The sequence below is a fragment of the Lissotriton helveticus genome, chromosome 4_2, assembly GCF_964261635.1.
Source record: "Lissotriton helveticus chromosome 4_2, aLisHel1.1, whole genome shotgun sequence".
Lineage (NCBI taxonomy): Eukaryota > Metazoa > Chordata > Amphibia > Caudata > Salamandridae > Lissotriton > Lissotriton helveticus.
In genome coordinates this window covers 96,571,383-96,592,103 of record NC_136064.1, presented here as the reverse complement: position 1 = coordinate 96,592,103, position 20,721 = coordinate 96,571,383, and the positions used below count along the sequence as shown (strand labels likewise).

Here is a 20,721-nt window from a genome sequence, read left to right as displayed (position 1 = left end):
ACTTCCTTCCACTTAGCATGCCCCCAAGTCTCTCGATAAGAATGGTACCTCCCTTGTGATCTGCAATCTTGTTGGTGGCGTGACACAATGTAAAGGTGTGCTTTTCCCGAGTAATCCATTACCTCTACGGGGAAGCCCATTTTACATTATTGGCTTTGTCTAGGAGTACTCCTATAATGTAGGTGTGGCCACTTTTTCCATACAATACAAAGGTGTACCTCTCCTAAATAATTTTCTTACCCTACTGGAACTGTCCGACTAGCCGAGTGGCCGATATACATTATAGAGTCCGACTTGAAGTATTTTTGCACGTATTGCTTGCAGGATGCCTTATTGAAATTCCCAAGATACCACAGCTTCTAGGGAACTTTAGTCAGACAACTTTTGTCCTGATGAGACCCGAAGACAAACTATAAGTCAAATTGAAACATGTTGTGGGTCGCCAGGAGATACCATGTATGAACAGACAGGATCTCTGCTTATGTTTGTTTGATATAAAATCATATACAACATTGGAATCTGTTCAGTGTCTTGTTCTGTAATGTTGCATACATATTGGTTCCCTGTCTGAGCACTGCTTCGCCTGCACTCATTTCTATACATTCTGAAATGTATATGTTCTAATACTAAAAATGTGAAAATCATCTTCATGCAAGATATTGTGTCTTTTATCCTTTTTCAATAACACTGTTTATGATACAAGTTACTAATTGAGTTTGCACACTTTGAAAGCAAACAGAAGTGTAGGTGAATCAGTGTCACTGGGCAGTTGTTTGGCTTATTACACTTACTCTGTGTCTCGTGGGCAATCAGGGTGATACTTGTTTTGTATACATAAGTTCCCGAAAAAGCACTTAAAAAACTAGTCAAGACTTTACATTTTTGCCACACAGGGTCCGCCGTGACAACGTGGCTTATGTTCTGTCCACCATTATGTGCAGCGTGGGGACTATAATGCACTTGTCAATCGGCGAATAGAACACCTACCACGTTCTGACATGCTATAAAGATGCAGAGCAGGCCATAAGCAAGCAAATGATTTCCTCAAGTAGAGGAACAAAAACTCTACGGCTGCTTGCCTCGTAAAGTAGTGGCCCATGGAAGGTAGGTATCCATGCACAGCCATTGAAAGCTTTACCTAACAGCAGTTCCAACTCAGCCAACTTCCTAAAACGTCACTTTTGCATGGTACAACATAAAGCAAGTAGGAAAATACAGGGCTGGCTGAGATGGGCACTGGGGCAGTAAACACAACTCTCCTGCCTCTTTCCTTGCTTAGAGCAGACCCTATAGTGACAACATTGCTGAGTCTTTTTTGTTGAGTCTTTTTAGCTGTTTCAGTAATGTGATCGGCAAGGTGTCGATCCTGCTGCCTTGCAACCACCTCCAGAGCATATGAAGGTGAGGCTGCAGCTTCTGTAGCAGTAAGACTTTCAATGACCGTCAACTGAAAGTCAAGGAAAGACATGAGTCTTCCCATTGTGGTCCGACGATAAACAACATATACATTGTATGTTGCCATCTAGGCAGAGGGAAAGGGAGAGGTGTGGCGCCGCAGCCAGGGCGACTGACGCTGGTATCTGGGGATCACGGTTCGATCCCCGGCTCTGGCGGCAGATTAGCCCAGCACCATGTGACTCTGGACAACAGCTTGCTTAATCTTCCTGACGGCCCCCAGGGCCTAGAGACCCTTACGGGTGATTGTTCGCACTTTACAAATGTGGATTATTATCTAGATCTGGTAGGCAAACAGCTTATACCAAGGGGGAGTTTTACAACTCCGTTGGAGAGAGTGAGCACCTTCGACTATCTGGGGATCACTCTCTTTGAGGATATGTCCTGGAACAACAAATCAGTAGTAGCCCCACTCCACATTTATGACTGCAAGGCAGTAGGCTCAGCACTGTATAGTGCGGAACTGTGGGGATTCGAAAAGATGGACGGCCTCCTGAGCACTGAGAACAAATTCCCAAGGACCCTGGTTTCACTTCCGCATAGTGACCCTCTCCTCCCACTAAGGCTGGATATGGGAAGAGCCACCATCACCAAGAGGGCCAAGTTACGCCATCTTTTGTTCTGGCTGCATCAAAATTCCACCCCAAGCTGCTTCCTTATGCTGCCGCCCTCTCTGAAGTGAGGGCACTAGATCACTATAAGAAAATTGGCTGCATTAGCCAAGTGAAATCTTTGCTCAACAAAATAGGGCTAGAGGGATTGTGGGATGTCGAGGATCCAGCACGGGTGCCTAGCAAGGACCTACTCCATTTTGCAAACGTTTTGGCATTTGTTGCCATTACGAAGCACTGAGCATTCTACAATCTGTTTCTAGTCTGCTGGTAGTCTGCACAGTTGCTAAGTTTCTTGACAATATGTGGGCAATTCGAAGGTCTGTGTTGAAAATGTAACATCATCACACTAGTTAATGTGTAGCCTTCTAAGTACTTTTATGATGTTTTAATTGTTTATTTAACCTCTGGGTAACTGTGATTTTTAATTGGTCCCGATCATATCGCTATTTTTACCACTAAGCCAGAATGGCCGACCGTGCAGTTTACACCTATTTAGGGATAGGCTCTTGCTGAGTTAGATCCTTGGAGCTTTTATGCTATTTTATTCTCTTATCAAATTTGTAGAATAAGTAAGGGAGCAACATTCTCAACTGACAACCAATGTAGTTTTGTATGTACCTAAAATCTTTGTATGAATTGTACACATTTCTACTTGTATGGTCTGAGGACCGAAATAAAGTTTATGATGATGACAACTTGCATCGTATGGTTATAGAACCTGGTCATTCTTTTCCACTCTGCCCTCGTTCTTGTTGTAATCAAGTATACAGGTGGGCTTATGATCTTTGCCCACCTGACTCCGACCGTGATAAGGTAGTGCTCCCACCCTGAATTGTAGTATTGTATTGTATTGTAATTGCATTTATATAGCGCTTACTACCCCTGATGAGGCTTCGAAGCGGTGGATAGGTTAGTCAGTTATTTGGATTTAGAATGATAGCAGAAGGATAGAGGAGGACAAAGGTTTGTATTTATATAGCGCTTGTTGACGCACGCTATTCAGGAAGCCTACAAAGGATTAGTGGTGAATTAATATGGTGAAATATGAAGTAATTTCAGTGGTGGATATTAGTCAGTTACTTGGAGTGAGAAGGATAGCGGAGGGATAAAAGGGGAAGAAAGATTTGCATTCATATAGCATTTGTTACCTCTGATGGGTGTTGAATCGCTTTTCTGGCGAGTAGCACGCCACTCCGGAACCCATAAAGGATTACTGTTGAAAATTTGTATAGTAAAAAAATATGAAGTAATTTGAGTAGTGGATATGTTATTCAGTTATTTGGGTAGTATATTAGTATAGTTTAATATGGAATTTGAGAAGTGAACATGTTAGTCTGTTAATTTCGATTGAAAAGGATAGTGGAGGGATAAAAGAGTGAAAGATTTCTTTTTTTTTTTTTTAGGTCTTAGCAATAGGAGGAGGCTTTAGGATGAGTAAAAATGAGTTTTGGAGGGGAGGACTCAGAGGAAAGAGTTTAGAAAGGTTTGTTTTAGGGGATCGGTATAGTAAAAGAGGTGTCAGATGATGCAAAGAGGGGTAGAGCAGGAGAGCTAGAAAGGGTTATTTTGGTGATCATAGTAGTGGTATGGGGTTTGGGATAAATGAGAGAGTGGATGTAGAGGATATATTGATAGATCTATAAGATGAGAGATGGGGTAGTGCATTGGAAGGAGTAGTAGAAGAAGTTTGAGATGAGTCAGAAGGTTGGGCTAGAAGATGTATTGAGCGAAGTATAGGCTGAGAAATAGGGTAGTGCATTGCAAATGCTAAATTAGAAGAAAGTGATAAATATATAGATACATAAATACATTTAAAGTATATAGATACATAAAGGAGGTAAGTATATGTAGTTTAAAGATATTGATAGAGGCACAGGATGAGAAATAGGGTAGTGCATTGGATATGCTTTTTCAGGAGAAAAGTAACAGACACACAGATCCAAGTACATGGAAGGTACATAGATGCACAATTGAAGTATGTAGAAGTAGACCAAAGATGATTTTTATTTATTTATTATTACTTTTTCTCTCAACAACATAATTATTTTACATGTTTATACAAAGTAATACACAAAGACAGTGAAAAAAATGCTTGTATACAGAGGGATATGCTGTAAATTTCTGTTTGCGTATGGTGCTTATGTGGTGAACAGCCAAATCTTGAGTAGTTTTGCGAAGATAAGGTGGTTTTCGGTGGACCTTATGTTGGAGGGTAACTTGACTGCGAGCAGTTCATTGGAACGCAACATAGTGTTCTGGGATTTTTAGAGATTTTTACGAACAAGTTCCTGCGGGGAATCCTTTGCGACAACAACGTACCTTACCTCATGTCGCATTTCCAGCTTTGTGGAGCTCACTGAATAGCTCTACTCCTGTATAAAATTTGTCCACATAAAGTTTATAACGTTTGTGAAGGCGTGGCTGGACAAGCTCCCATACAATCTTTCATGTGTGGGAGGACAACCTATAGGGCTTAGATGGAGTCTTTCTCAGTATACACTCTCAAGCTGTACACATCGCCAGTAGAGTTTTCACACAGCATGTACAACTTGATGCCATAGTGAGCTCTTTTGCTTGCAAAGTACTGCCCTAATAGCAGCCGCCCTTTGTACAGGATCAAGGAGTCATTCATCTCAATATTCTTTTACAGGAGAGTAAACGTCTGGAAACCTGGCAGACCAATGTTCCACGGATGGTCAAATTTTGAACAACCTGTCAAGGAAAGGAAAGGAACAACATTGTCATTGAAATGCAGCATACGTTGCAATAGAAAAACGATCTCTGCTCATGTACGGTGTAAAGATGGGGTTAACCCAAACTGTGCGTATAGACCAGTAGGTCTGCAAGCTTGGTTTGTGCACTAAATCCATTTCGACAGTAAGACCCAAAAATATCTTCAGCTCTTCAAGTGAAGTAGGAGTCCACTGGTGTGCCCTAGAAGGATTCTCTAGAGTGCCTCTACGTTCCCTCAGAAATTGTTCAGCACACACATTTGTTTGCTGCACAATTTGTTCAAGGAAGTCAACACCCAAAAAGAGATGGACGTAGTCAATTGGCAAAACATTGGCCATATCGACTTTACATCCAGCATTGCCAGTGAAAGGCGGAATTTGGGGATGAACTAAATTGGGAGGCTTCCAAGAGAGCGCTCCGTCTCTTCTTGCCGTTGCACGTGCTCTCTGGGTTGGTCTGACCTGCGATGGTCGCTCCTCTGCACAGACTGTGCTTGCAAAGGAACAGCGTGACTGCCATCGTCATGTCCCTCAGAATCACTGCAAGATGAGTCGTCGAGTGGGACTCTGCCAACTAGAAAATCGCTTCCAGATTCTGTTCCATTTTCCTGTCCCTCAGATGCTGCCTCAGTCTCTGATCCTGCCTCGGGGCTGTCCTCCATAACCGGAGTTAGGGCCTGGGCAAGAGTCATCCAATGAGACACCATCTTTGCGGACTGGCTAAAACCTTCCTTCTAAAACACTGGCTCCCGTGAGCCACGAGCTGACGAGCTCAGGGAGTGCCTGCATGCCTTGGAGTGGTGATGGTCCTGAGAAGATTGTGGCAGCATATCCGGCGACCCAACGATATTTTCCCTACTGATGATGGCAGAAGCCTGAAACACGTGTCTAGGGATACGCGAGAGAAGAATAATGGCACTGGCCTTGAACTTATGAATTTTGAACTGAACGAGCAACTACAGTGAACTTCATTTACCAAGATGCAACAGAGGTAATTCAGCTGGGATATGTTCGCGGTGCTCCCTCCCCCCTTGCCTTCTAAAACACTGTCTTACGTAGAAGACAGAAGTATTGTTCTAAATCAAGGGAGGGTGTGTGTGTACGTGCATGTGTGTGTGTAAATAAACACAAAATTACGTATATGGGCTCCTGAATCTGCAGGTTCTTCAAAGACACTAAAAAAAGACAGTTGTCAGTATAAAAGTAATTTTTGAAACCAAACCTCTACCTTTTTTGTCAAAAGCGCACATTCATACAGTAGCACCTGCAACTTTGTGTGCAGGCAAACTCCTTGTGAAAGCTCACAGTGCTATCACCAGGGTCACTGGAATTATGTGGTGGAAGAACATCAAATTATGTGAGGGTTTACTAAATTATGCAGCAAAAAAGTCAAATTATGCAACACAATGCTGCTCTGTTTTTGACAGTATAGCTCTTTCGTGATTTGAAAACCTAATACTGCCTGAACAAAGCTTTCCCCTCAAAAGCACCAGGATAGTAAACCAATACATAAATAAGCCACTGAATGATGACCCGTCAACCTTTGTTCATTTCCTACTACTGCCTGCGGACACGCTACCACTTTTGTACTAACTTTTGACCCATTTGCAGTACAAGCATTTTTTAATATAAAACTGCAGATTATGTAGGGATGACTGATTATGTGGCTTTTTTTTTATATATGGGTGTTTTTACCCTAGAAGCGCAATGGCACCCCCAGGGGAAATCACACATTTATTGAAAAAATGCCACATCTACAATCTCTGCAGATATACATATAAAAACAATGTTTGTAGCTCAAATGGGCCAAAATGACGCCCTACCTCTTTTTTATTTTTTAGGAAATATGTGGTCTCCCACGGGAGCTGCGATCAGCCCCCCCCACCCCCCCAATTAGGGCCCACAGGGGGTCGGCCCATATGGCTGTAGGACCAACCCTCTGACAATTTAATTGTTTTATTACTCTAGTTTTTCATTTGCATTCTCCTTTTCAGAGAAAGTTATGCCTATTGAGCAATCACGTCTGCCAAAATCCACTATCCCAGATGTTTGCACGCTGGCCTGCAAAGACCAGTGGACCTGGTCACATTTTGACACATCTCTGAGTAGATTTACTTGAAACTATAACTAGAGTCAAACCCTCCAGTCAGCTCTGTTAAGCGTTGCCAGGCTCACAGAGCAAGGACATGGCCAAGATGCTGATACCTCACTGGACTTCCCTAGTGAACTCCTCACTGAAGCAAGGTGTTCACCTCAACAGTCTTAAAATTAAGAAGGTTTTCTTAATCTTGAAAAAGCCCAACACCATGATCTGAACAACTTTCTCCCCAATATCATCACTTCCCTTCATAGGGAAGGTATTAGAAAGCTGCGAAGCTTCACACATCCAGTCCTATAACCGCTTAGATATTTTCTAGTCTGGCTTCCGGCACTTTTGTAGCACATAAACGGTCCTTCTTCAAATTGTGGATTTCTCTCGCTGCCTCTTCGACTCAGGGAATTCCTCTCTGCTCCTGGACCATTCAGCTGCCTTCAGTATAGTCAAACACCACCGTCCGATAAGCATCCTGACGGAATGGATGGGCATCGAAGGGGCAGTCCTAAAGTGGTTTTACATTATTTGTCTAACTGTTCAGATGAAGTGAAAATAGGGAGACAACCTCAAACAAGTGGTTCCATGGGGCTTAATCTAGAAAATTGGGTATACCTTGTCATCCGTTTACGGATGATACCCGATCTAACCTAAAAATATATTCCTTGACGACATCAGTCTTTTCTCCTCTAACCTCAACAAGCTTCAAAAATTGATGACCAACTTCCCCTTAAAATTCAATCCAACCAAAACGGAATGTCTTAATAAAAAACAACCTCCCTATCCAAGAGTGGCTGGACCCCTACTCACCACTGAACAGCAATCCAGCCTTGTGGAGAATGCCAGATCGTTCCGCTTTATCTTTGACAACCATCTAGTCAACCGTCTAGACTTCCAAAGCCAAATCTCATCTATGTCAATAGAGAGCATGCCACAGGTCAAATCTGCTCTGGGGCCTCAGGCAGGTCTTTCCAGAGCTGGACTGGAAACCTGTGGTCCTGAGACTGGTTCTTCAAGACTAGATTATGGTACCCGCTCCTCTCTGGTCGTCCTACAGGGCATCTATCTCCTCTGAGAGCAAGGCTCCACACTGCTGCCCTCTTTGAGACAGGCCGCAAGCAATCCAGCAACATCTCGCCTATTCTTCCTACCCCGCAATAGCTTTCCATCGATGCAAAAGCCCATTTTAAGCTAGTATGCAATACTCATAATGTCCTGCACAACTCCACTCCCTCCTACCTGGTTGGAAAACTGAAAATCTCTGTAGCCCAATGAGGATTAAGAAACGCATGGTCCCTCCTGCTCGAACCTCTGACTTTGAGGCAAGAGCGCTGCATGAGACCGACATTCCCTATTTATTTATTTATTTATTTATTTGTGGATTTATTGAGCGCATACGAATCATCCCCGAAAGGATCTCTCGGCGTTATACAAGGAGAAAGATCAGGAGGATGTGAATTTAAAAGAGCCATGTCTTCAAGTTTTTTTTAATTGATTAGTTCCTTGCAGGACCTGAGATTTTGTGGAAGCTTATTCCAATGGTTGGCTGCCAGGTAGGAGAAGGCTCTACCTCCAATGCGTGCCTACCGTATTTTCTGGGTACACAGAAAATTGGAGTTGCTAGATCTCAGCTGTCGGGCTGGCTGATACCATCTGATTTTATTCCTAAGGTAGGCCGGGCCCTTTCCTTGAAGTGATCTGAAGACTACGCAGAGCATTTTAAAGATAGCTCTCTTCCTCACCGGAAGCCAGTGTAGCTGATACAGCAGTGGGGCTGATGGAGTTCTTGCCGGTGTGTTGAGGGCAAGGCGGGCCGCGGTATTCTGCACTACCTGGAGTCGAGATAAAAGATCACTCCTACCAGCAGCGAGTTTCCATAGTCCAGCCGACTCACCAGGAGTGACTGGATAAGGGTCTTCCTTGCTGACAGAGGGATCCACGGAAAGACCCTCCTGGGCATTCTCATGGTGCCGAAACAGGCCCCTGAGACTGTCTTGACCTGTTCCTCCATGGATAGTTTATTATCTATCTTGATGCCCAAGTTCTTCGCACACCTCCTGGGTGCGGGGGCATCGCCCAGCTCAGTGTTCCACCATTCTGGGGACCAGATGTCCTCTGCCTTCCCAAACGCAACAAGCTTTGGAGCTTCCTCCTACCAGCCCTTACTACAACCTCTTGTCTGTTCTCATTCAAAAAGGAACTCAAAATCCTTTTTTTGTGAAACACTTTGGTTAAAGCAGGAATCGTAGGAATCTCTGATGTTGACTTGATTTGTCTTTCCTGTTACATATGTTTGTTGTCTCTGCTCTCTTGGTGACTTACTGCAGATTTCTTACCATGGTTAGCTAACTACTTCTTGTCCTGTAATGTCCTTGAGGGCATGAACTGTGTGTTCCTTCTTTTCCTGGTGCTAATAGGTTGTTTTATGATGTCTGCTAACCAGAACGTGCCTCCTGCTCTCTTATAAACAGTCTAATGCCTTGAGGCCAAATCCCAGCTATATAAAAACTGCTAAAAGAACGCTCTGTACCACCTCTGTAGGGGGCTGTCACCAAAAACGTGGGGCCAGCATGATGGGGCTGAGCTGTGATGGGTGCAACACTCGTCGATAAATTCTGTTAGTTGATTCGGGAGACTGTTAAAATATTAAAATACTCCTTTTTATACAAAAGCCGTGTTGACAGGGGTGCAGCTACCATTGGTGCAGCTGGTGCAGTGCACCGGGGTCCGTAGGTGGGAGGGGCCGCACTCTGCCCTGCACCAGGATCAGAGACTGCCCGTTCTGGTTTTTTTTTTAAGACACAGTACATGGCAGGGGCTTGGTCATGTTACCTTTCAAGGGGAGGGGCACAGAGGGAGTAGAGACTAAAGGAACAATAAAGAAGTGAGAGGAAACAATGAAAGAAAAGGAGAGGGTGGAAGAACAGGGAGGAGGCCAAAAAAGGGACAGAATTGGAGAAAGAAATAGGGTGAAGCAAAAAAGAGAAAGGAGATTAGATTGAGCAAAGTGGGTGGGGAAAAAGGAAGAGAAAGGAACCAGAAATAAGGAGAGAAGGAGGAAAAGAGGAAGATGAGTGAAAGACCGAGGAAGAGGATAGAGACGATGGGTGAAGGAGATGAGAGTCGAGCAGGCTGGAGTTGGGAGGAGAGGTGAGTAGAATGAAGAACTTGGAGACTTGTAAATTCAATTAGTGTAGCAGGTGCAGTGACACCGAAGTCCCGGGCTGTGAAGGGCGCGCTGCGCCTCATTTGTAGCAGTATTTCAATCCCAGCTGAGGTGCCTAGCTTCTTTGCTTGCTCTAGGGCCTGACCCCAGGCTACGCCACTGGGTATCGACCACAAAGAGGGTGTTTATGGGACGAATGGACAGACATATTTTAGCCGGATGAATGAATTAACCAGTGCATCAGGCTCCCACGAGGGACCTTGCGCTAAGTGCTTAATTTGAGCCTGTGATTTCCAGTGCTCGGCCTTAGCACTTAATTGTCAACACTGGATCTTGACTGTCTGCCACAAGGTGGCGCTGTCTGGATAATTTAGACATGACCACAACAACAGTTCATTATTAATTAACCCCCTGGCCGCGGCCGGAATTCCGCGCCTGTGCGGGACATTCCGATTGCGGGCGTGGTCATGACGGCTCCCAGCCGTCATCAGCACACGCCCACCGTAACTCATGACGGCCGGGAGCCGTCATCAGCACCGAAGGGGTTCAATATTAATTAAAATGACTGTTACCTGCCTCGCAGGCCATTCTTATAGCCTTGGAGTCCTGAAATAGTCAGAATTGTCACACTTGTAGCCGTGTGATGGTTTGTAGTTGTGTTGTTACTATTATTGGCGGCACTGGCAGGGGCAATGTGTGGTGCCAGCTGCAGTGGCCTCCCGACCAGAGCCCTGGCACTTATTTATTTTTGAATACAAATTAAGCACTGCGTGCGCCCTCATTAAAAATAAATCTGCTGTGTTCTGTGTTCACTCCTCATTATTGGGGACTCGGTGTTGGCACATGTGCGTCTAATGAGTTCGTGGAATAAGAGACGTCGACCCTGGACCCACTGTGCCAGGCGCTGACTGGGGGCACTCCCTGGGTGAAGGCTGCCCGGAGCGTGCCTGGACAGCCCGAGTCCAAAATTAACATTTCTGCTTCATTTCATGCTTTCTCTGTATTGCCTTTGGCAAGTCTTGTCGACCCCGTTTGAAATCAAGGAATCTGTCCTGAAATACACTTTTAATGAAAACGGTGAGGTGCCCCCCCCCCCTCCTCCCCAGGTGCGGGACTCGGGAGTGCAAGGACCCCAGACCTCTCTGTGGAGGGGGCCCTTGTACCCCCCTCTTATATCCCTTCCGCTTCAGCTCTCGCAGACTCCTCCTTTCATCAGGGACCTTGGGCTGCTTGGCTGCCTGACAGTTTCTGGGGAGGGAGAGGAGAGCAGCAGAAAGGGCGGGCCGGGGAGAGAGGGGGTGAAGGAGGGGAGTTCGTCCCCCAGCGACAAGGTGAAAGGCATCTGTTTATCACAAAAGTAACTGAGCCAAAACTCAATATGCGAGCCAGAAACGTTTTTCTAACTCGTGAAATGGCTTTCGTGAGCCACCGAATCATGGTTTTTAAGGGTACAGAAGGGGGGGTCCTTCCAAACTGCACTTGGTATGCAATGCATCAACGGTTTGTGCCCCATGTCCAGGTTCAAACCATCCTTCAGTTATTGACACCTTCATTTAGGCGACAACTGATTCTAAAGTGGGCCCCTGCTCCTTTGGGTTTTGTGTGTCCTGAAACAGAAAACTTGTAGTTTAGAACAGAAGCAGCGGTTCCTTTAAAAATCATGGGTTGCTTTTAAAAAAAGGTGGTCAATTTGCCAAAGAAAACACAGGGATGATGGCTTTCTGTCACTTTCAGGTAATTATCCCTGTATTTGTAGCCAATCACATGGGACTCAGATATTAATTGGACAGGCCATTCTGGGACCCTGTGAATGGTGATAGGTCAGTTAGCAACAAGTCTGCACCATTTGTGGCCACTTTTTGTGAACTGACTCTTAGAAGGTCTGGCTCAAAACCATCTGTGTGTAAACTGGAGCCTCTGACAGGTGCACACAGACGAAGGTTGAAGTGCTGTCCCTGTCCCAGCCTAACCCACCTTAACTTGTAGAGCTGTGGCCACATGCACATCAATGAGGGTCAGCCAGGGGCACTGTGCTAGGCCGCTGCACCCCTGGCACTGCCCATGGTGTTTAGGGGGCAGGAGGAAGGGGTAGAACAGAAAATAAACACGGGTCTGAGAGGCCCATATACTTCCGGTAACTCCACCCTCTTAGCAGCCAATAGGAGTCTGTTCAGGTATTCAGATTGGACAAGAGGTCAACCCTGTGACGTCAGTGAGGATCACATGGTGTGGTGGCAAGTTATATCACTACCCAGCCCACCTGCCCCTCTGTATCTCAGGCAGTCTGGTGACTCTGCACTAGGGCACACGTCCTAAAAAAAGAAGTGGGGGGACTAACCTAGTTAGTCAATATGCAAGTGGCACCACAGAGCGTGACATCATGGCGCTGACATTGCGGCATGTGAATAGATACACACTGTTGACATGTACATATGCACGCAATGGCATATGTACATACATGTATAATGCTGGAATGCAGAGACATATGCAATGTTGGCATGGGTGCATGGATATCTAACGCTGGCATGTGTGAATACAAGGTCATGTTGGTGTGTGTGCACACATACTTAATGTTGGCATGTGTTTATATGTGGGAATGCTGAATCTCTAAAGCCTGCCCATTGGTTGGGTAGATCCGGGACTGTGTTAACCTTAATGTCATGAGGCAATGTATCCCGGAGACAAGGTGCAAGTCAACATAATAAAAAAAATCCAGTCAAGGAAAGACTGACTCAGTAAGTGAGTTCTAAAGGTTGTTTTTACTACTGGGGTACACAGAAATCAATTGCCAGAAAGGCCATCAATACAAAATGATACAGAACAGAGACACAATCCGATAAATGTCAAGTCCTATAAGTGCAGCAAAATCGACAAGAAATCGGACAGCATCCTTAGTACAACCCAAAAGTTTCTGGCTCTCCCACAAATTCGAGGGTTTACATTGTACATTTCCTCCGAGAAGAATATGAAAACTGGACATTCACTGTGGTGTGAACAGAGAAATCAATTTTAACAAATCAGAATACAGATTTTAAAATTATCATAGAACCCTAACCCTTAAGCACTATCTGTAATATGAATATTGATTCAGCGCCTCTGAGCTAGTGACATGCAGAGGTGTCAGAATAACTCATCACATATACAACACCATTGTGAATGAATGCAAGCAGAAGATCCTTGGAAAAATGTTACACTACTGAGCCCACGCTAAAGAGACTTCTTTGAGAGCAGTATCATTCGGAAATAAACAAAACACGTCTTGGTTGACCACAAGCATAATTAGAAACATAAGCAAGAACATGATGAGCCATCCTTTTTGAACAAGTTGACCAGCCTACTTAGCAGTGCTTAATTTGAGCCGGTGGTTTCTGGTGCTTGGCACTGGCACTTCATTGTCAATACCTGCACTTATGTCTTCAGCGCATACAGAACGCCGCCGCACGACTCATCCTCGACATCCCTCGCCACAGCCACATATCTGCCCACCTTAGAAACCTGCACTGGCTCCCCGTCAGCAAAAGGATCACGTTCATGCTCCGATGCACACAAAGCGCTCCATGACATGGGCCCCGAATACCTCAACAACCGCCTCACCTTCTACACTCCGACCCGCCAGCTCCGCTCCGCCAAACTCGCCCTCGCCACCGTCCCACGGATTCGCAGAATCACCAGCGGAGGAAGATCGTTCTCCTACCTGGCCGCCAAGACATGGAACTACCTCCCCGCACACCTACGACTGACCCAGGACCATCTCACCTTCAGGAAACACCTCAAGACCTGGCTATTCGAGCAGTTGCAGCACCCCCCTTCCAGCGCCTTGAGACCCTCACGGGTGAGTAGCGCGCTCTATAAATGTACTGATTGATTGATTGATGTCAGCTGCCACATGGTGGTGCTGTTTGTACAATTAAAAGATCAGCAAAACAACAGTTGTTTATTAATTCAATACACATTAAAAACAATTGTAGGATGCTGGTCCTATCATTAACAAACAATTGTACTGCTGTTAATAACAAGAGTAACTCGGCTCACGGGTAGTGAGATTAAGCACAACAATGGGATGTCATGTTAAAAGCATTGGATGTGTATTGGCTATTGATGCTGAAAATGTACATGTCCTTGTTCTGGATAGGCTGGAAGCAGTGATTCCTAAGAACAAGTTCCCCCCAAAAAATACATTAAAAACAACTAATACCAGCCACGTAAGCCATTCGTTTAGCTTTGGGGTTCTCAGCCAGCCTGAATTGTCGCACCTGCAGCATTGTGATGGTTAGTGGTTGTGGAGGTACTGTCATTGGCAGCGCTCGCAGGTGCAGTCGGTGATGCAAGCTGTGGTTGCCTCCTGACCAGGGCCCTGGCACTTATTGTTTATATAAATAAAGCACTACTACTTAGCATAAGCAAAGAAAACACACTTTAACAGATTATAGCAAATTTGTTTCAATATTAAGATATATTTGAGAAATCAGGTGTAAATTAATATTTTGCATATTGTTAGTAATGCACATTTTTTATGAATGCGCAAAAGCTCCCTCAAATGCGATGTTGGCATGTTTACGTTATGTACACACATAATGTTGGCAAGTGTGCCAACACACACAATGTTGTTATATGTGCGTACATACGCAATATTGGTATGTGCATATACAAGCAATTTTGTCATGAGTGCATTCATATGTAATGCTGACATGGATACATATATCCACAGTGCTTTAAATGGGCCAGCACTCACCGGTACTTAGTACCGGCACTTCTACATTTTCTACGTTTGAGTACCAGAACTTCTCCTTGTCTAAAGAGAGCACCGGTACTCATGGGGCAGCAATTCAAACTCTGACATTTGTCATTTACAGAAAGAAGCGCAACAGAGAAGGCGAGTCGGCCGTTTTGTTTAAGCACTCTGATAATCGAGTGCTAATCTATCCTTTCAAGGCGCTAATTGAGCAGCGGCCCGTTCGCATTTATTCAGGGCTGGCAGGGAGTTTGGGAGGGGCCGGAGTCACGCATTATTGACACAGGGTCCACCCAGGCTCCTTGGAATCAATAGCACAGTAGGTGTGTGAGCACTGCAGGCCTTTCTAACAGCCATGTCTCATGACAGGGCATGAAAGAAGACTTCCTGCTGGCATAGCAGAGGAGGGCAGCACTTGTTTGGAGCCAGTATGAGGACGAAGGTGGAGATAGTGACACAGAAGCAGAGTGGGAATAAAGGTTAATAACGTGGATGTCAGCGAATGTGAGCATTTTCTAAAACACCTACTGAATGTCCTGCTGTGTGCACCAGTGCTTCTATGTCACTGAGGGTGTGTCTTGCATGAGTGCTGTTGTCTGCGGGGTCCAGCTCCAGATATATAGCTGCAAGCCTTGAATTACCGCACTCTGCCCATAAGGCGCACGTGAAAGGGTCTGCATTTTGCAAGTGCTAGGCCACTTTCTCTCCAGTGCAAATCTGATTTCTCTGCAGTTTCAGCACAACTGTATTTAGTGTTTTAGAAGCAAGGAGAGCCCAGTCAGAGCCAAAGCACAAATTCTGGCTTGGCCTTCAAAGCCTGTGCATAAGTGGATCCTTGACAACATTCCCACTGAAATAAAAGTGTATTTTTTTATCTCATGGAAGCATTTCACATTGGTGCATAAGCTTAAACCATAGCATTGAGAGGAGTTTATGCTCTCATAGTTACAACACTGCCATTAGTGAACTAGCAAGCAAGGTGTTTTTGATGTGTACATTATTTATGGCCTATTTTCTTTTCATGAATGAAGCAACATTATAGCATTATACAGACCCCCCCAGGATATAGCGGCATGGATTCGCAAATTTAGCGGCACAAATAGGGAAATTTAGCGGCACAAATATGAACATTTAGCGGCATTTTTGCGGCACTTTATTTTACTCATAATCATTCATTTTCAGCCTTAAATCAATGGAAACTGTTTTAGCAGAGTATTCCACTTTGAATAGGCAACCTGGAATATGGAACAGAGGAAGCAGCCCACAGGTGAAGGCTGTTAACCCATGGAAATGCAATTCTCCATTTGCTTTAGCTCCCGGAGCTTGCCCCCCCACCCACTGCGAGGGGGCTGTGTTACCCCACTCTGTCGAATTTGTAAGTGGATTAAAAATGGCAAGAACATCAAAAGCAAAATATGGGGCGTAATGTGTGACATTTTGTGACAGTAGTTTTGTCATTTTTACATTTTAAACACTCTCCGGCCAAAGGTGTCATCTTATTACTATCAGTTCGGCACCTAAATACTGCAGTCAGCGACTAAAAAGGCCCGGAGTGACTGTATCTGAAGCACAGGCTGTGCCTCTCACGCCCAGCAGTAGCAAGCCTCCCCTGGTGATCTTTCCCTTTACTAGGCTAATCTACCTGCCAGACCTTCTACCTGCCCCATCTCCTCCGTCACCCTGGGCACTACATCCACTTCCTCCTCTGCCATCACCTTCGCTCCACCTCAGCTCCCCACCTGTCCCCACTCACTACCTCACCCCTCCTGTAGAAGCAGCATCTCTCTCTTTCACAGTCCCTTTTATTGCATCTCTCCTTCTCACTCGCCTCCTTATCTACTGGTCCCCCTCTCACACCAGGTCCTGTCTTCACAGCTCCCCTCACCAGCTCTCCTCTCCAGCACCTCCCTTCACAGCTCCCCCTCCTCTCTAGCTCGCCTCTCCTCTCCTCTCCAGCACCTCCATTCACAGCTCCCCTCTCCTCTCCAGCACCTCCCTTCACAGCTCCCCTCTCCTCTCCTGCACCTCCCTTCAAAGCTCCCCTCGCCTCTCCAGCACCTCCCTTCACAGCTCCCCTCGCCTCTCCAGCACCTCTCGTCACTGGCCCCTCTACCTACAGAAAAGGAGCAGAGGATGATAGGGGGCCTGGGATTTCAAAGGTCACTTAAGTGAAAGCCAAAGTGACATGCCTAAAATGTTTGACCTGCCTGCTAATTGATTAGCAGGATTGCCACACGCACAGCCAGAGATCAGTTGCAGAGGGCAAAAGAAACGATAATTAAAATTAAAAACAGCAATAGATGCTACCTTTCATTTTTATTCTCGCAGTCATCGAGTCAAAATTAAAGTATGGAAGGGTTTCCGCTGGCATCGATTGCACACAGTTATAATATGCTGGACAACGTATACTGAACAGCATTTGAATTCACCAATTCAGGGTTCGCTAATGAAGGCACAGCAAATTGCTGATATAGTTTACAATGGTAAAAAAATAACTGACATGAATTTACATTTTGTAACTGTTGAATAAAAAGATATGTTAACCTTTGCAAAAGTTGAAGAAAATATGCACCCGCTCACACAATTGTGCCATTCCAATATCCGTCGCTTTTCCCAGGAGAACCATTGTAATCTAACGCTGGAGACATAGTTGTGATCGAGTTGCTCTCACAGGGGACCTGTGGCCCTCAGCAACTAATCGGATGTTTTTCACCACACAGGTAGGCAGCGAATTTACAGCCGAGCCGGGTTTCTACAACGAGACTGTAATTCAGGAAATGCTTTTTCTCCGAAGACAAGCTCACAGCGCGCGCCGTGTTGTTTTCAGTCTGTGCAGGGCTACACTTCCCCTCCTTTCTCCATTGATGATTCACTCTGCCCATATCTCAATTCTGTACGGAAACACGTAGTGACGTGTTTGCGTACATCCAATGAGAAGCCACCATTTTTTTTAAATTGCAGCTGGGACCCTTTTTTCACGGCCGAAATGGTAAATATCGCGGCATCGCGATTCTCAGCTAATTTCGCAATTTTTTCGTGAATCGCGAAATCGCGATAAGCTGGAGGGTCTGATTATAGTATATTAAATCTAACACAAGATTTTATTGTACAGCGCACATCTGGAACTTGTGCATTTGAATATACTATCATGTGTTAACGAAGAAAATTGAGTCTTAGTGAGATTATATATTTGTCTGGGATCACACAGTTTGGTCAGTGGGGAAGCCGGGATTGTTCCCAGAATTTCTGCTTTCACTTTGTGCAACTAGAGGCTGAATCTTTTTTTCTCTGCTGTATTACAATAAAGTTCACTATTTTGTCTTTATTGTTTGCACATGAGATTAGAGTTTGGTTGACAGGCAGATGCAACATCAACGTTAAGTTCATTTTCGGCTTGATGGTGCAAGAGGACCTGAAACTGAGCTAGAGCCGGGCATCCTAGCACGATTTTCAGCAGCTTGCCCTCCTCCAGAAAGAGAGAATCACACTCTAGAACAAGTAAGGAGCTTTGAGCAAAGCTATGCCATCTAGGGGGGCTGAATGATGTCTGTTGGTTGGCAATGATTCACAAGGGTTAACCATAGATAAATGTTTCCCAAAAATGTTAAGGAAAATATATTCTGCAAGTCATATGTCATTTAGGGGTTACACTATGAGAAGCCCACTTTAATATTAAATGTGCCTTGTTGTACTTATAAGGGGAAAGGAATACTCAAGAGATACCGGAAATGCTTTAGTAACATTATACACATCTGCACACCAATTAAATCTCAGTTAAATTAAATGTGTGCCCTTGGCCGCGTCCCACAGCACTGCCCGTAGCCCCACCCCCAAACCCCACCCCTAGTCCATACCTTAATTTGGTGAGTACCTGCACTTATTTTTTTTCCATTTAAAGCACTGTATATCCACAATGTTACCATGTAGAATCTAGTTATTTAAAGATGAACATTTCCCAAACGTCTTCCCCAGCCTTGGCTCCACCCACTTCCGGGTCTGGCCAACTGCACTGCGGGCTGCGTCAGCCTGACGGCGCGGAGGGAGCGGCGCGAAGCGTGCTGCGTGCCCTCACGCGCCCTCCCGTTCCTGTAGCCGATACCGCTCACTTTTGTCCGCTCGGAGTCCCCGTACTCCAGCTCCTGGTGTCCGTCTTTTAATCGCTGCCCCTGACCTCGGGGTCATGCAGTGCTATTGTTGTGGCCTCCACAGAGGAAACCCAATGAGAAGCCTTCACTCGAGGGCTCGGGGCCTGGAGGTGCAGCAGGTGCAGTGGCACCGGCGCAGGCCAGCGCGTTCCTTCTCGCAGCCTCCCATGTGTGCTCAAGGACAATTGAAGGTCAGCAGCATCTTAAAGGAAACGCTTAATCTGACCAATTACTACTCTTTAATTTGTCACGGGCAGCTCCCTTTATATTTACTTTTCTTTAAAAGAAAGGAATAAACAAACGTACAATTATCTCTAAAGAATGCAGATATTCAGAATAATGTGTTTAGTTTTGGAAGTAGAAAAGCTGTGCATTGCCCTAGAATTCTGAATTAGATTTGAACAAACTTTACAGAAGTCTTAAAACAAATTGAAACCAACTGTGTGCCTTGTACAAAAAAAACAGCAATAGCTCCATGTATTATTGTTCCATGTCTTGTGTTCTCCACTTGCAGCCGACACAAGGCCAGGCCCAGGGAAGCTTCTAACGTGCCTTAGGTGGTTCCTCAGTATATTGTCCACAATGATGGTGAACTGCACTCACAGATGTGGTTTCTTTCAACCTTCCCACCTGTGACCCTCAGCACTTTCAGTGTGTGTTATATTATGGTGTGCGCCACTGTGCTGTAGTCTGTTGTACAGAGCACATGCTTTGCAGCTGACTTGATATTCGTTTTTTCTCTTTTTTGGGGTCTGTGCAGCAGGCACTGGATTCACCATTGTACCCTGCGTGTTCAGAGCCTGCACCTGTCCCACCCAGGCTGGCTGACAATGTTTACACAATACATGCCATCAAAAGGGTGGTTTATGTGATCTGCCTCACCTGTGTTGGGATAAGTACTTACTTGTGAAGCTACTTTGAACATTTGCGTTTTTTATATGTACCTCAATTAACTTTGAGCACCTTTTCTGGTTTCTTTTTCTTCTTTAAATAGGTAAGAACCACATAAGCTTTTGAAGAGCCACATTGTATTTTGTAAATAAAGGGGCATATTTATGAGGGCCTTGCGTCTGGCTTGCCCTATGCAAATGGGTACATGCTCGATGCAAAGCTCAAAGTCCTTTTTATTAAGGCTTTGCGTGGCTTTGAACGGCTTCATAAATATGGAGTCATGCAACACGGTGCAAAACGCTGCGCTCCATGGGTGCTGCATTGGGCGTTCCCATGCAGCTCCATTGGGCGTTCCCATGCAGCTCCCATGGTTTTTGAAGCATTCCCAGATTTACTAGGACATGTAAACCTAGGAATGCGTCAAAATCTTACACCTCCCGAGGTGAGGTGTAAAAAGTAGAAATATCTTTATTTCTCCTCGTTTCTTCCTCTTTTTACAAGTGCTGCATTCTGCAGCAGACCTAGAAAGAGGAAACGCCTCTATTTATTGTTTTTGTGCAGGAAGGCACTTCTTCCTGCACATGAACAATCCTGCTGACAACACAGGCACCCTTGCACCACGGTACAAGGTGCCAGCATTGGCGCTAGGCTGCTGAAGCGGTTCCAACGCAGGGGAAAGCACAGGAATGCACAGTATTGCTTAAATATGACCTTTCCTGACCTTTCCCTGTGGCTCAGCGCAGCACGGTGCCTTGCTGTGCTGCTGTGCACCACCAATCCCATAAATATGCCCCAAAGTATCTGAACGCCGAAACTATGTAAAGAGTGTTGTGCGCATGTGGTAACTGCACACGTAGGTGGTAACCAGAGACAGGAGTACAGTGCTTGCAAAGC

General features: G+C 45.2%; 1 protein-coding gene across 3 annotated transcripts in view; it reads left to right on the top strand.

Annotated features, from left to right (window-relative positions):
* The window catches only part of LOC144752222 (serine protease 23-like), a 96,359-nt gene that overhangs the window by 69,848 nt on the left and 5,790 nt on the right, over positions 1-20,721 (top strand). Inside the window, exon 1 of one of the 3 annotated variants that reach the window (XM_078640198.1) lies at positions 15,160-15,295. The exons of 1 other annotated variant lie outside the window; for it this stretch is intronic. In XM_078640198.1, coding sequence (XP_078496324.1) covers positions 15,294-15,295 — 2 coding nt within the window. In that variant the 5' untranslated portion in view covers positions 15,160-15,293. Of the gene's footprint in view, positions 1-15,159; positions 15,296-18,973; positions 19,128-20,721 lie in introns of those variants that run through there. One more of the 3 variants, XM_078640200.1, reaches the window with a different exon arrangement.